General features: G+C 43.2%; 1 protein-coding gene across 3 annotated transcripts in view; it reads right to left on the bottom strand.

Annotated features, from left to right (window-relative positions):
• Positions 1–12,572, bottom strand: part of CCBE1 (collagen and calcium binding EGF domains 1) — a 96,660-nt gene extending 84,088 nt beyond the window's left edge. For 2 of the 3 annotated variants that reach the window (XM_032095634.1, XM_032095636.1), the window contains exons 1-2: positions 12,448–12,572; positions 12,249–12,329 (exon numbers count right to left, since the gene is read on the bottom strand). In XM_032095634.1, coding sequence (XP_031951525.1) covers positions 12,249–12,329; positions 12,448–12,548 — 182 coding nt within the window. In that variant the 5' untranslated portion in view covers positions 12,549–12,572. The remainder of the gene's footprint in view (positions 1–12,248; positions 12,330–12,447) is intronic. The other variant, XM_032095635.1, reaches the window with a different exon arrangement.
• Positions 12,573–13,200: the final 628 nt, after the last annotated feature.

Below are 13,200 nucleotides of genomic sequence, written 5' to 3'. Positions count from 1 at the left end.
GCTTCTCTCTGCTGTTATCATCGGGAAGTTTGGGATGATGTAAGGGTACATGGTCCAAGTCTTCCTCACAGGAGCCTGATAGGGAAATCAGGGATTTGGTTAGGATCGCTTCTAAAACTTGTGTTCTCAAGTATTTCCCACAAATATCAACTATGTGCCTACAGAGCAGGACACAGCCATTTCCGGTTCTCGGCTGCTTTGCAGCTCTTTTCCACATGCATCCCATTGAAGCAGGCAGGATATTAAATCTTTTGAAACACTTAATCTTCTCACAACTGAGACTGGATTTCAGTAATAAACACTTGCTGTAATTTTTCATCCTTTGGGCCATTATATTTCCAAGAAGCAAGGTCAAGATGGCATTTATTAAAAGGGTTGCTCGATTTGTTTGGTTCTTTCTTCCAAAAGAGAAGCCTTACAGATGCAAGCAACAAATGGAACAATATGGAATACAGCCAGGGTCTTCAGACCTAATACACAATTAAGAGGAATCTGAACACAGGAAAGTTTCTCCATTAATTCCATCCTGAAGATATATTTGTCCTGTATTAAATCTTTGTCAAGTCCTTGAGGAAAATTTCTTGGAAGAGTTTTCTTTTCATTGGAACTACTTATAACTGTAATGGCTGCAAGGTCAATGAAAATGTTTGAAGTCTATTTTACTGGTACTTAAAAATATCCAGAGGTCTATATTGCGAACAAGGATGTATAAATAAATATATGTGTATTTTTGCCATTGTTGTCCCCGACTACTTGTTTTCTACTGCTCTTTTCACTCTACCACAGTTGTTTTTACTGGAGATGTTCCAGTGATGTACCATTAGCTTACTCCCCCTGTGGAAATACTCTGGATACTTTTGAAACATAAGAAAACATCTCAAAAATCTAATTTGTCTCTTGGTGGATATGAAAAAATATACTTCTAAAAATGAGCATTTTATTCTTCTTATCTCAAACAGTAGTATTTTGTTGAACTGAATGACAGCAAATCACCAAAGTAAACAAAGTCTAGAAAGTTATTTGAACATTTGATTTACAACAATCTTCTTTGCTGTAACAGGAATGCTACATCTTCAGCTTAAGCTTTCAGGTTGTCTTTCTTCCCTGTGAGGCATAAATTAGGCTTTGTCCTCCATTTTATAGCTGAAGAAGTAGCTAATACTGACATCCGATGGAAAACTTTAGTGGGTAACTGAAAGAAGAATTTGGCATGATACAGCTCCTTGAGGAGCAGAGAAATTAAGCCTAGGACCTACAACTGGACTCCTGGCAAGTCCCTCCTAAGGTTAAACCCCACTGCCTCCCTGGATCACAGTGCTCCCACCAATGTAAATCTGGAGGGGCACCGCCAAGGACTCTTCCAGGCATGGTCGATAAAACCACAAATTCAAGTATAGGTCAGTGCGAGGACAACAAATAGCACAAACAAGGCTCTGGCCAAGAATCTCAGCTTGGAAAACCAGGCAGAGAATTCACTTTGTTGGTAAGATGCTTTCAATCTGCTTTAACATCTTCCTGCATTCTTTTTTTTTTTTTTTTTTTGTGGAACGCTGAGAATAATTATGAAGAATTCTCCAACTGACACACTTTGGTGTAGGTCCAGGGAAGTCAGTAGAGCTATGGAAATGCAAACCTCTGCAAATCTTTTCATACAGCGCCCATGCAGGGACCAAGACAGACATCCTTTAACAAAGGTGAGCTTCTAAGAAAAATCAAAAAATGGTCAGTCCTGCAGACACATTCTTTAAATGTTCTTAAGCTCCTCTGCCACACAGAGAAATTTCTGCAGGAAAAGGGCCTGATTTAAGATCAAACACAGAAGAAGGATGGACTGCACTTTGAATTTACTTCAAATCCAGAGGAGATCCAGGAATGCAAATCTGTCTTTATAAAGCTTTGTGGGTAAAGCTCTTTGCTGAGATTATACGACAGCAAAATTTCCATTTCTCTTTAACAAGTTTTAAAACTAAGAGGAAATATCATGTTAGCTTGCTGTGAGGGGTAACTCTTTCTCCTTCTCCTCACTGACCATATACAGAGAAAAGAATCTGACCCTGGACTCCTAAAGCAGACTGAACAGAAATGCCTGAAAACTGGGAATTGTCAGATTGTCCCATTTCCCTCTGTCATCCCTAATTTACTGCACTTTGACGGAAGTTAGAAATGTAGGGAACTGAAGTGTGACATTGAGCAGGGCAACACTCTTAGAAGTAGCATGTTCAGTATCTTCTGGTTTGCTGTTAGACAAGCTAGAAGGCGAGCTGGATAAGGGAGAATAATAATGAATCACATGTTCTCCATTTCTAATTAGATTCCCCATTTCATTTTGTGTTTCTTAATTTTAAAATCAGAAGAGCTTGAAATGAAAATTTTCCCATGAAAACTCTAAACCAGAAACCCTCCCCCAAAAAAACAAACAGAACCCCACAAACTAAACAAAAAACTACAAACAAAAAAAACCAAACTAACAAAAAAACAAAAAAAAAAACCAAAAAAAATTCTGAACCAAACAAACAAAAAAAAGAAAACAAACAAACAAAAAATCTGCAACGACCTGCTTGCTATAGGGTCCTTATCTCTCCAGGCCTCCAGAGAAGCCCAGTGGAGTAGACATACATTGTCCTCAGGGAAAACAAACCAAAAAACCCCCTAATGAGATTTTAAAATCCAAATACACATCAAAGCAACCTTTATACAACTGCCTAAGCAAACATATAATTTTGCATACGATCAGCACATTAAGTAACATATGAAAAAGTCAACATCTGAGGCACCCCAAGAGTCACAGTCTGAGGCACCACTTTCCCTTAGACTGTCCAGGCCACTGTGCAGACCAACAGCTGGGTTCATCATGCTACAGGATTCCAAAGATCAGCCCAGACTGCCAGCACTGCCTGTCTGACACTGCTCCTTACTCCTGCCTTAAGAAGCTGCAGCTAAAAGCACATATTCCCAGTACCATTAAGCATTTACCAGACAGTAGCTCCAGTCCTGGTCCCTCAAGTCTCTTTCTCACTCTCCACTTCTCAACCACTTAGAACTACCAAAGCCCCTCAACCCTGTTTTCACCCATTTCTTCCTCTCCCCACAGATGGTGTTTTAAAGATTAAATAATTTTCCCTTTGGCTATTTTTGTTTCAACTCTCCAAGGCAATAATCTCTAAACTAAGGGGTTTTGTCAGAATTCCAGAGAGCAATGTTTAGGAAACAACTCCGCTATTTTGGTGCAGCTATGATAATAAACTCCTTAGTGAAAATTGAGTATGATAATTACATCCTATTGAGTAGGCAAGATGTCCAATTCACAACACACATTTAAAGTGTTGAATGTGATCACAGGAATATTAACATTCCACAGAGACACTGGAGCTCTGGGCAGGAGGTTATTTACAAAGAAAAGGTGCATCCAATAACGTTATTTGCTCTCTCTTACAAAAGAGTTCTGAGTACACTTTTTTTTCTGGGTGTACTTTCACAAGTTTCTGTATTTTGAGCATTCATCCATTTCTCCTGAAATATTATGATAATACTTAATGTATTTCTTCATCCCTTTTGAAGACTGTACAATATAACTTCTCGGACTTGCACACCTTGTTACAGAGAATTAGGTGGTCAACCTTCCTCCTCAGCAGTTTGATAGTGAAATGATGAAGCCAACATGAACCCTGCTGTTTTACACTGGAAGCTATGGACCAGTAATTTTTCTATAGAAAGAGAAATAATATGCTTGCTAGCCCAGATGAATACTGTCTTACATTTCTCCAAACTCATGCTCTACAATAACTTGCCTTTGACCTATAATAAGCTTATTCATTTTCCAAAAACGACCCATTTAAAAACTTGGATTATAGCTTAGATTTTGCCTCTCTTTCCCACATAAAACACTGTGTATGCATCACTTTATGTCCCACTCCACTTGAAAAGGATGGAGAAAAATTCTGTTTAATTTGTGTTTACTACTGAGTGGCTGCTAAAATTAATGCAGTTAATACAAACACTGGGTATTTAATCTCATTTCAATTACAGCATGGATCGTCAATTAAAATGAATGTGGTTAGAACTTGAAACTAACAAAGAAACTCAGAAGAATTTATTTTTAATAGCTGGACATATGCTAAATGCTTGCTGGTCTTGTACTTCATTTTTTGAACCAGGATCAGCAATGAAATCAACACAACACAATGGAAAACACTCATTAAGGGAGAAGGATTTTCCAAACACTGAGCTCGGAGATTACTGTCTAAAAACTGAAATTGTTTTTCTCCTCAACAGTTAAACAGAGCTACTCTTGAGGAGATGCAAACAAATTGCTTTCTTTCACTAGGCCAAGAAGAAATCAAGCCAGCACTGTATGGATTCTGCTTTCCATTGTTTCTGCTTACAATTGGAACCACATAGAAGAAATGGCAAAGTTGAGCAGCAGAGTGACATTTGCTACTGTTAGTTTACGAAAGAAGCCACTATTAGCTTGAAAACTGAAACCAATCAAACAGAAAACAGACAACACAGATAAAAGAAAAAAAATCTGAGCAGACTTTGGGGAAAGCTTTTTTCTTTACTGTAAATCAAAGTTGGCTTTGCTTGTTTGGGGTGGTTGGCACAATTATAAAGAGGAACCCTGGAGTGACCGATGTGGTCTGTGTGAGATGTAAGCAACACAAGGTCTCCAGAGAAGACGTTCTCCCTGTCACTGACTTATGACAAAGCCTTGTGCCATCCCCAACAGCTCCATCTGGAGTGACATGGGTACTGAACACCCAGCAGTGACTCACACTTTGAGACAAAAGCCGTCTCAGGACTCAGGGCACTGCAGTGGAGGCAAAACCAAAAGATTAAACTCAAGATTGTGCGAATTCAGCACAATCTCAATGAAACCCAAAATCACACGTGCCGCAAATGACCAGCACTGCGCAAGAGTGAGTGTAATCTGAAATGAGATATACCCCAGGTTCACTGTAACTGCTTATCTGCAAATCAACATCAGGCATCTCCCGCATACCTGCTTGGTGTGACCTTGTTCCCCACATACAATAATTTCCCTTCCAAACATGCAATAGAGAAAAACAGGCCAGCACAGCAGAGATCTCAAAAAACCTGTTGCTCACACGTTCTTTGTACTGGCCAATCCTGTCTTACCTGGGATCTTTAGCAGGCCTGATCTACTTTTCCACGAGTAGTTTAAATATTTCATGCTCAACAACTTCCCAATAACCCTTCACTATGACAAGGAGCCCAGGCAATCTGAACTGAGCAATGACTGAAAGGGAAATTTAAATATCTGCCTGTAAGTTGTCTCTCCTGCCCCTGCTCACACACACTTCACAGAGAGGGACAGAGAGGGAGAGAGATTTTCCAGACTGAGGAAGGAAGTAAGGGGAGAGTCTGTCAAGGGAAGATGCATCAGTCCCTGGAGCTTAGCTCCAAGTCTAGCTGGGAGAACAGGAATCCTCCCAGGGGTGCATGCATGTGGGTTTTTGTCTGATTTTGGCTGATGTTTTGTTTTTATGGGTTCAGCTTAAGAAGCCTGGAAGCATTTAAATTATACTTCTTTGGGGAGTGATTACCTCCCTTCTGTCACACACATTTGCCTCACAAACCACCACCAAGATGGAATTTTTGTCTTTTTATGGCTAAGTCAATTCTTTTTTCTGCTTGCTCCATGCCCCTTGGGGTTTTGTCCTTTCTCTTCACTGCTGCTCCATATCTCTGTCCTTCCATTCCTGCCTTTTCTGTCTTGCCTGTTTTGTCTGCAATCAGTACAGCTCAACTCAGCTCAATGGGTGTCTACCACAATGGGAGCAGTAATACAAGTATTAATAACATCCTGCTGTTAGCAGGAGAGACTACAATCACTTTTTTAAGGACAAAACAGCCTGACCTTAGGGAGCATACACAATACTTAGGATAATTACAAACGTCATGTTCCCTTTGGCAGCCTATTTTTATTACCTATTTCGTATCAGCCATGGGAGGCCCTGGGGCTACTATTTTGTTTGTCTGGAGTCTCTGAGCTAGATGACATGGCCAGGAAAGTCAGTTCATATTTAACCCTATATTCTGTAGATGAAAACCATAATGCAAAGCACCTGGGTTTCATTATCAATCAAACCACCAAGCAGGGCACTCATCATAAAGCTCTCGGCTGGCCAGTTCTAAAATTCTCCAAACTGCTTTGATGTGAACATCAAAAACTCCTGGACTATGTGAACGACCACTTGCCCCACCTCATCCTTTAATTAGCACGTCCTACCTGAGAGCACCGCTCACAGTAATTATGTAATGTTCTTAAAGACCATTAATTAAATTGTTTCATTTTGGAGTGAACTGGCTGTACAGAGGAGACACTGTACAGGAAACCCACAGGAGAGCCAAGTTTTGCTGCAGGGGGTCTCTGCTGTAGCCAGTCTCATCCACATCTCCTGAGATCTCAGGTGTCTCTAACATCACCAAAGTCCAGAAATAATTAAGTTTCTTATCCTTAGCACCTGAGTCAGAAAAGTGACACAGAAAGTCATGGCCACCCAAATGTGGCATGGAATCTTACAGACAACTGTGTGGCATTGGTGTTAGCCTTAATCAGCAGATATTCACAATGTGTCTCTGTAGCAGGGAGCAATCTGTTCCTTTGGCAATCACAGCAAAGAAAAATGAATGAAACTCAGGACTGAATGCAGCCAGAACAATAAAATTTGAAGGTGCTACTTCCAATGCAATAGTGAGAAAAAAAAAATCTAGGAAAGCTAGGAAGAATGTGTTGGCACCACTGTAACATACACTGTTTTGTAAAAAAGTACTGTATTGAAGCAAAATTTTATTCGTAGATATGTACAAAGTTCTACCTGTGATGGCAACTCCCTGTAAGATTTTATTAAAAATATGTATATATATGTATATTCTGTACGTTCAGTTTTCTGAAACCGATACAAAATTTGAAATCATATTCTCTCTTAAATTTCCAGCAAAATTCCACTACAGAGTGCATTTCCCTTCAAGATAACTGGAGATTAGGCAGTACTTTGCTCTAATCAGGTTAGTTTCTTGTTTAACTCTTACATTATAATGTCAGTTGGGGCTCTTTCAATGATATGGAATAGTCAGCAAAACTTCAGAGAGGAAATGCAATAGCAACTATAAAAAAGAAATTTATGAAAAGTAAAGTCAGAAGATAAGATGACCTAATGTTATCCCTGCTTACTCCAGCTGAAAGTTCCAAAACTATATACAGCAATTTTTTTCTCATGTTGGAAAGCTCTGCCACATGCTCTCTGAGTATCTGGGAACCAGGAATTGCATATGGTCCCCAAGGGCATATTAGTGAAAGTGCTGCTCTTTGTGAAACAGCTACAATCCAACTTATTCGCAATTACTTTTATCTTTTAAGAATGTGCAAAATGATAGTCTATAAAAATAGCAGGCTTCACCAGCAGTGTCAGCATTTAAGAGGGTAAAAAAAAATGCTTTCTGAGGCATGCGATCTCTGTTTAGCATCAGGAATAAGTGGGGTATAAATACATATGTATTCTCTTTCACAATACATTTGAACTGCATTTTTGTTGTGAAGTGTAGAACAATTTTTTACAGCAGAATTTGAAACCTGAAGTGCTGGGAGGGCCTATGCAAAATACTTGTAGCTGCTAATTATCAGATGAAGAGGCTGACAATCTACACTGAAATGTGTTCATCCTACTTAAAAGACCTTCTTCTTACAAAATACTACCAAAAAAAGTTACAGATTAAGTTCTAAGCCAAGTTCTAAGAGTTAAGTCCCACAACATGGGGCTAATTTGTAGCAATTTGTTGTATTACATTTGTAATATGTAAAGATTTCGCTCATCTTACAAAGATTCGACCGTCATTAGCTGGGATTGTTCTCCCCAGCACCCTAATTCTGAACTTCTTACCCCTTGCTGGTCCTGCGGAAGGCAGGACCAGGAGCAGTCTCCATCACTGTACACACGAAATTAGGGTGTAACTTGTCCTTGCATGCTTCATTTTCAGCCAAAAATGCAGCAGAGTACTTATGGCAATGTCAGAGAAAGATGGATATTTCCTCTTACCATATGAATAGTCTATTAAAAAATCAGTTTTTGTCAGCTAACTGAGAATAACAGTTTCATGAGAGACAGAAAACTGAATCTTCCCTTAGCCCAATGAAGGCAACGGCTAAAGTGCTCTTCCAGGCTGTGCAGATCCAGGTTCAAATTTTCATCTGCCTTATCTACGCATGATGGTTTTCTTAATTTAACACTTTATAAAGATTTTCTGAGGAGGAGCAAAACTGTTTCTTTCATGTCAGCTTACAACAATATTTAAGTGTCTAGTAGGCAAAGAGATGGGCAGTCAGGCAATAAAAATATTCTCATATTCCCATGTTTCATGCTTGAATCTTCCTACAACTTGTAACAGCTTCCCACTAGCAAATGTTTCTCTTCAGTCTGTATATTGCCTTTCTGAATAATTCACTACACTCTCTGAATTCTAACTGAATAAAATATTTAGCTCTCCTAACATACAACAGTTACTGAGGTGATAAAGTTTGCTGGTTTTAAAAAATGGAGCAACTCCAATTAATAAATTGTACCAGATTAGACATTGATCCTTCTGAACTTGGAAGTGACATAACCACTACCACTCCCTTATGGGAACACAGCTACACAATCAGGACGAAGCAAGGGGATGCCTGTTCCAGATGGTGCTTTTCCTTCTGGGGCAGAGAAACAACGTACAGCAGCACTGTTTAAAATGAAAATGAAGGAGGAACTGTAATGAAGAGGACTGCTGCAAGGATGCACAAACTGAATTGTCACAGGCACTGGAGAGAACAGCAACATTCATGTAATTTTTCATGCCAACAAATTGTTTCAAAGTTTGTCTGAGAGTGAAACAGGTTAACATCCCATCCAAATAAATGGAGAAGACAGTAACAAGAGACTGGGGCTTCATATTCCCATGCTGCCCAAATTTCCTAAAATTTGATGAACTTTTGCATACAGTAGGAATTCAATGTCTTACTGGACCATACCACTATCAACAAATCTGCAGAAATTCTTCAGTGTACCTACCTGATGGGGACATCAGTACCGGGTACTTTGTGCAGTTACACACAAGAGTTTAAATGAGATTTCCACAGAAAAGATTTTGTATAAGCTCCCTCTGCTTTTTGCATCTGTTCCTCTGTACTCTTATGAAAACAAATACAGAGGACATGTAAAAAGAAATACAAATCAAGCTAAACCAAGGGCCAGACTGCACACACTCAAAAGAGAAAAATACATCTGATTGTGTATGTGGTTGTTATGACCACAGGGAAAAAAGCCAATATATTCTCAGTGCTTGGCCCCACTTCTAGCTTGGCCCTCCACTTGGATCATCTTTAATCATGAGTAAATCTGGTTAAAAAAATAAAATCAAAAAGTACTTTTTGTGATGAAAAATGCTACTTTTATTGAAGTGCTCTGAAAACATGCTGATTTTCCTGACAAATTCCAGCAGGAGTAATATAAAGATGAAATTGTTTTCCATCAAGAATTTTGGTCAGGAATTTTGATGTCTCACTTCATATGTATTCCTTTTTTTATTTAACTAATTGCACAACAGTTCATCTGTAGTGGTGCACGTTGCCTTATGCCTGATGTGTTATGACATGAGATAAATTTTGTGTCAGTTTGTGTAATTTCTACACGAAAGTTATTTTGACCTACGAAAGAAGTTAGGTGTGTCTGCTAGTAGTAAATAGAAGCTCACATCAACTATCCCTTCATCTACCTCTAACAATGTATATGAACTACGTAACTATTTTCATTATGAAGTACTGTGAAAAAAGAGATCTAGGAAGATAAAGAATGAAGTGTTGTAAGAATAAATTCTAGAACATCAAAATCAAGTTTATGTGAAAACTGCAGTGAAAGCTCCTCAAAGCCACAGCTGAGTTTCCATCAAGCTGAATGTAAGTTGCTCGTCGTCATTCCAGAGATGAAAACTGAATCCTTAAGCTCCTGAATGTCCTATGAAACAAAATCCGCCTTGAGGCACCGGAGGATTAGTCAACACTTGCAAGTTTCCTGTCATCTTGTTAACAACCTCAACCTCAAAATATTAATGAATCTTACATTAAAATGTGCTCTGCCGTGGGTAACCACATGCCTGCTGGGAGCACACCTTGCTACCTGGAGCAATGGGGTGCTGCTCTGCCCCTGGGGTTCAGCATCTCAGGAGGGTGATGCTGCTGGTCCGTGTCAGAGTGTGGCACAGCTTGGAGGGGCAGAGGACTCCCAGCACATTGCCAGAAGCTCAGGTATGGACTCGGTGCAGAGCTGCCCTGCTGAGTCACATGCCTCCTTCTCAGAGATGCTGCCCTGCTCCTGTGCAGGGACATCAAGAAAGAGATCTTACTGGGTGGGGAATGGAGCCCTCACCCAACCCTAAAGGTTAAACCTTGAAAATATGTGATTACAAAGAAATGGATTTTTTTCTTTTCTAAAGCAAGGCAGACTTAGAAATCATAGATATGAAGAGGTTTGAACTAGAACAACCAAGAGTTCAATGCAGCAGTTTGGAAATATTCATTCACACAGGCTGTGCTGATTTGGGACAGTGAATATTGCTTGGGACTGTACAAAGGGAGAGCTGAGGAGGGAGGAAGGCTCATCACATCCAGAGCCCAGTGGTCAGAAATACCTCAGGAAGGATGAAAGAAGGCACAAGTGGGACTTGGCAGCTGGACAGAGACCTTCTTTCTGTGCACAGTGGTCCATAGCAGCCAGTGGAGCCTGTGTAGTCCTCCTCCATCACACACAAAGCAGAACCCCTTTCTTTCCTCAGAAGGATTTTGGCACATGCACTAAGGAACAGGATGGTCATGTGTGTGCTGCTTTATGCAGCTCCCACTGGCTTCTTCATTCAGTAACTCCCCAGTCAGCATAACCTTGTCCACCCCAGTGCTCTGCCCCCAAGCCAGAGATATGCTGCAGGTTCAACCAAGTAACTGCAAAACCTTCCCTGCAAAACCTACACACTGTCTCTCTCCAAAAGGTGTTGCCATTGGGTGCTACAGAGATGCTTGTAAGGGCTCTGCCTCACCTTCACGGGGAGAGAGAGAAGATAAGGGAAGCAGGGAAAGGTGGTTTCCATTCCCTGCAGAGCCCTTCCCAGGGACTGGGAGGAAGCTAATGCTGCTAAGAACTGGGCAGTTGCAGGACACTGTCCCAGGTGTCTGTGGCTGTCAGAGGGCATGAACAAGCCTGAGAACATGGGAGAGGGACAACACTGCTGCCCCATGTGTCTACAGCTCTTTGGAACTGATGCTGAACAGAAGAAATGGACAATCTCTGTAGCACTTTCCACATGCATTATCATGTTTTTGGTATATATAAGTGGCTCCCAGCCACATGCAGGCATACACACATAGGCAGAGCACAGTTGCCTGCACAAAGCAACCTCTCACAAGAAGCAGCTTTCATATGTGAAACATCTCGTCTGTGGGGACAGGGCTAACCCGAGGGCATCAGTGGAGGGATACGTGTGTGCTCATACTTTGTGTACAGCTCTTGAAAAAGCACATCCACTGTCAACTGTTCTGCACAGCTGTCATCATTAAAACAGATGATGTTCCTCAAACACACAGCTGAAAAATGAAAACTCATGATTAGATTCATCTTACTTAATTTGAGAGGCCTCTGCCGAATTTCTCCCCCAGAGATGATTGCTGAAGAAGTTACTCATTCTGAGGGTATGATTCATCTACCTAACTTAAGATATCTTATGCGTGGCACAAATCCAGACGATCTCCCTGATTATCCTGCCACTGATGCAGCTGTAGCTCCAATGTGCTCCTGGACACCCAGGTCAGAGGGAGCCTCTCTCACCGTGTCCGAGACTGTCGGTGGCTTGGACACGGCAATCAGAACCACAGGCGCGCTCTCCAGCGCTGTCTCGGAGGTGACGTTTGCAGCGAGTTACTGAAACCCTTCCCTGGGACAGCTGCGGGACTTGCCAGGGGAGATGCGGAACGCGGGAGGGATGTGACCAAGTTACCTGCTCCGCGGTGCGCGGGGTGGTGGGAATGCCGGGGTGGGCTAGCACGGAGCAAGGGGGAGACAAAAAAGCTGCCACAGCAGCCGTCCCTGCGCCTGACACCCACACGCATGTGTTCCCCGCTGCCTTCCCCGCGGGCAGCGAGTCCCCAGCCGCGGGCACGCGTGTGCCCCGCGCCCCCTTTTCCCCCCGTCCTCCGCGGCCGCGGCGCTCACCTGAAGCAGGTGGTGAGCTCGCCCGTGGGTTTCAGGCAGGGGTAGCGGGTGGTCGCGATTTTGTTCTCGGAGCAAACCTCCCTACAGGGCGGGGAGTCGTAGTATTAAAAAAAAAACCCCAAAAGGTAGGAAAAAGAAAAAAGAAGGTGGTAGATAGGGAGGAAACGCACAGAAGCAGCCGAGCTATCGCAACACCCACCTGTCTCCGTCCTGCGGCTCCTCCCGGTAGGTCCAGGCGTGTCCCAGCGCCAGGAGCAGCAGCAGCCGGAGCGGGGCCAGGCTGCCGGCCGGCCGCCCCATCGGGCCGCCGCTCCCCTCCGCGCCGCGCCGGCTCTGCCCGCCCCGGCCGGCGGCGGGGCTGCGCCGACCCGCGCTCCTCCCGCCCCGCCGCGGGGCCGCCCCCCGCCGCCGACAGATGTGCCCGCGGGGAGGGGCCGCGCGCGCCCAGATGTGCCGGCAGATGCTGCCCCGCGGCGGGGCGGCGGCCAGATGTGGCAGGGTCGCGGCAGATGTGCGGTGGGAGTGAGGGGACATCAACACACAGTCTCTCCCCGCCCCCTCCTCCCCCCCCCCGCCCCCGCCACGCTCCACTCCCGACCCCCCGGCTGCGGACAGCAGGGGGAAGAGGGGGAGGGGGGTGCCCGGCCCAGGGTGAGGGGAGACGGAAAGTGGTGGAAGGGTCCGAAGCGCCGGGGGTGATCAGCGGCTCTCGGTGCACCATCACTGATGCTTTCCAGATTCGGCTTTATCTCAAATGTCTTCCCCAAAGAAACAGAGCAGTTCAAAGCATCTCTGCGGCGACGGCTGTTTATCCTTGTGTACAGCTGCCACTTCCCCACCATTCATAAAGACGGAGATTAATGGCAGCAGACTCTGATAAAGCAGCGCATCAGGTCTGGCCCGTTGTACCATATCCTGTTTTCACGGTTAGACTGCTTGGGACCAGGGGAGC

The sequence above is a fragment of the Corvus moneduloides genome, chromosome Z, assembly GCF_009650955.1.
Source record: "Corvus moneduloides isolate bCorMon1 chromosome Z, bCorMon1.pri, whole genome shotgun sequence".
NCBI classification, from domain to species: domain Eukaryota; kingdom Metazoa; phylum Chordata; class Aves; order Passeriformes; family Corvidae; genus Corvus; species Corvus moneduloides.
Note: the sequence above shows the minus strand (reverse complement) of the source record. Positions and strands in the feature narration are given on the sequence as shown.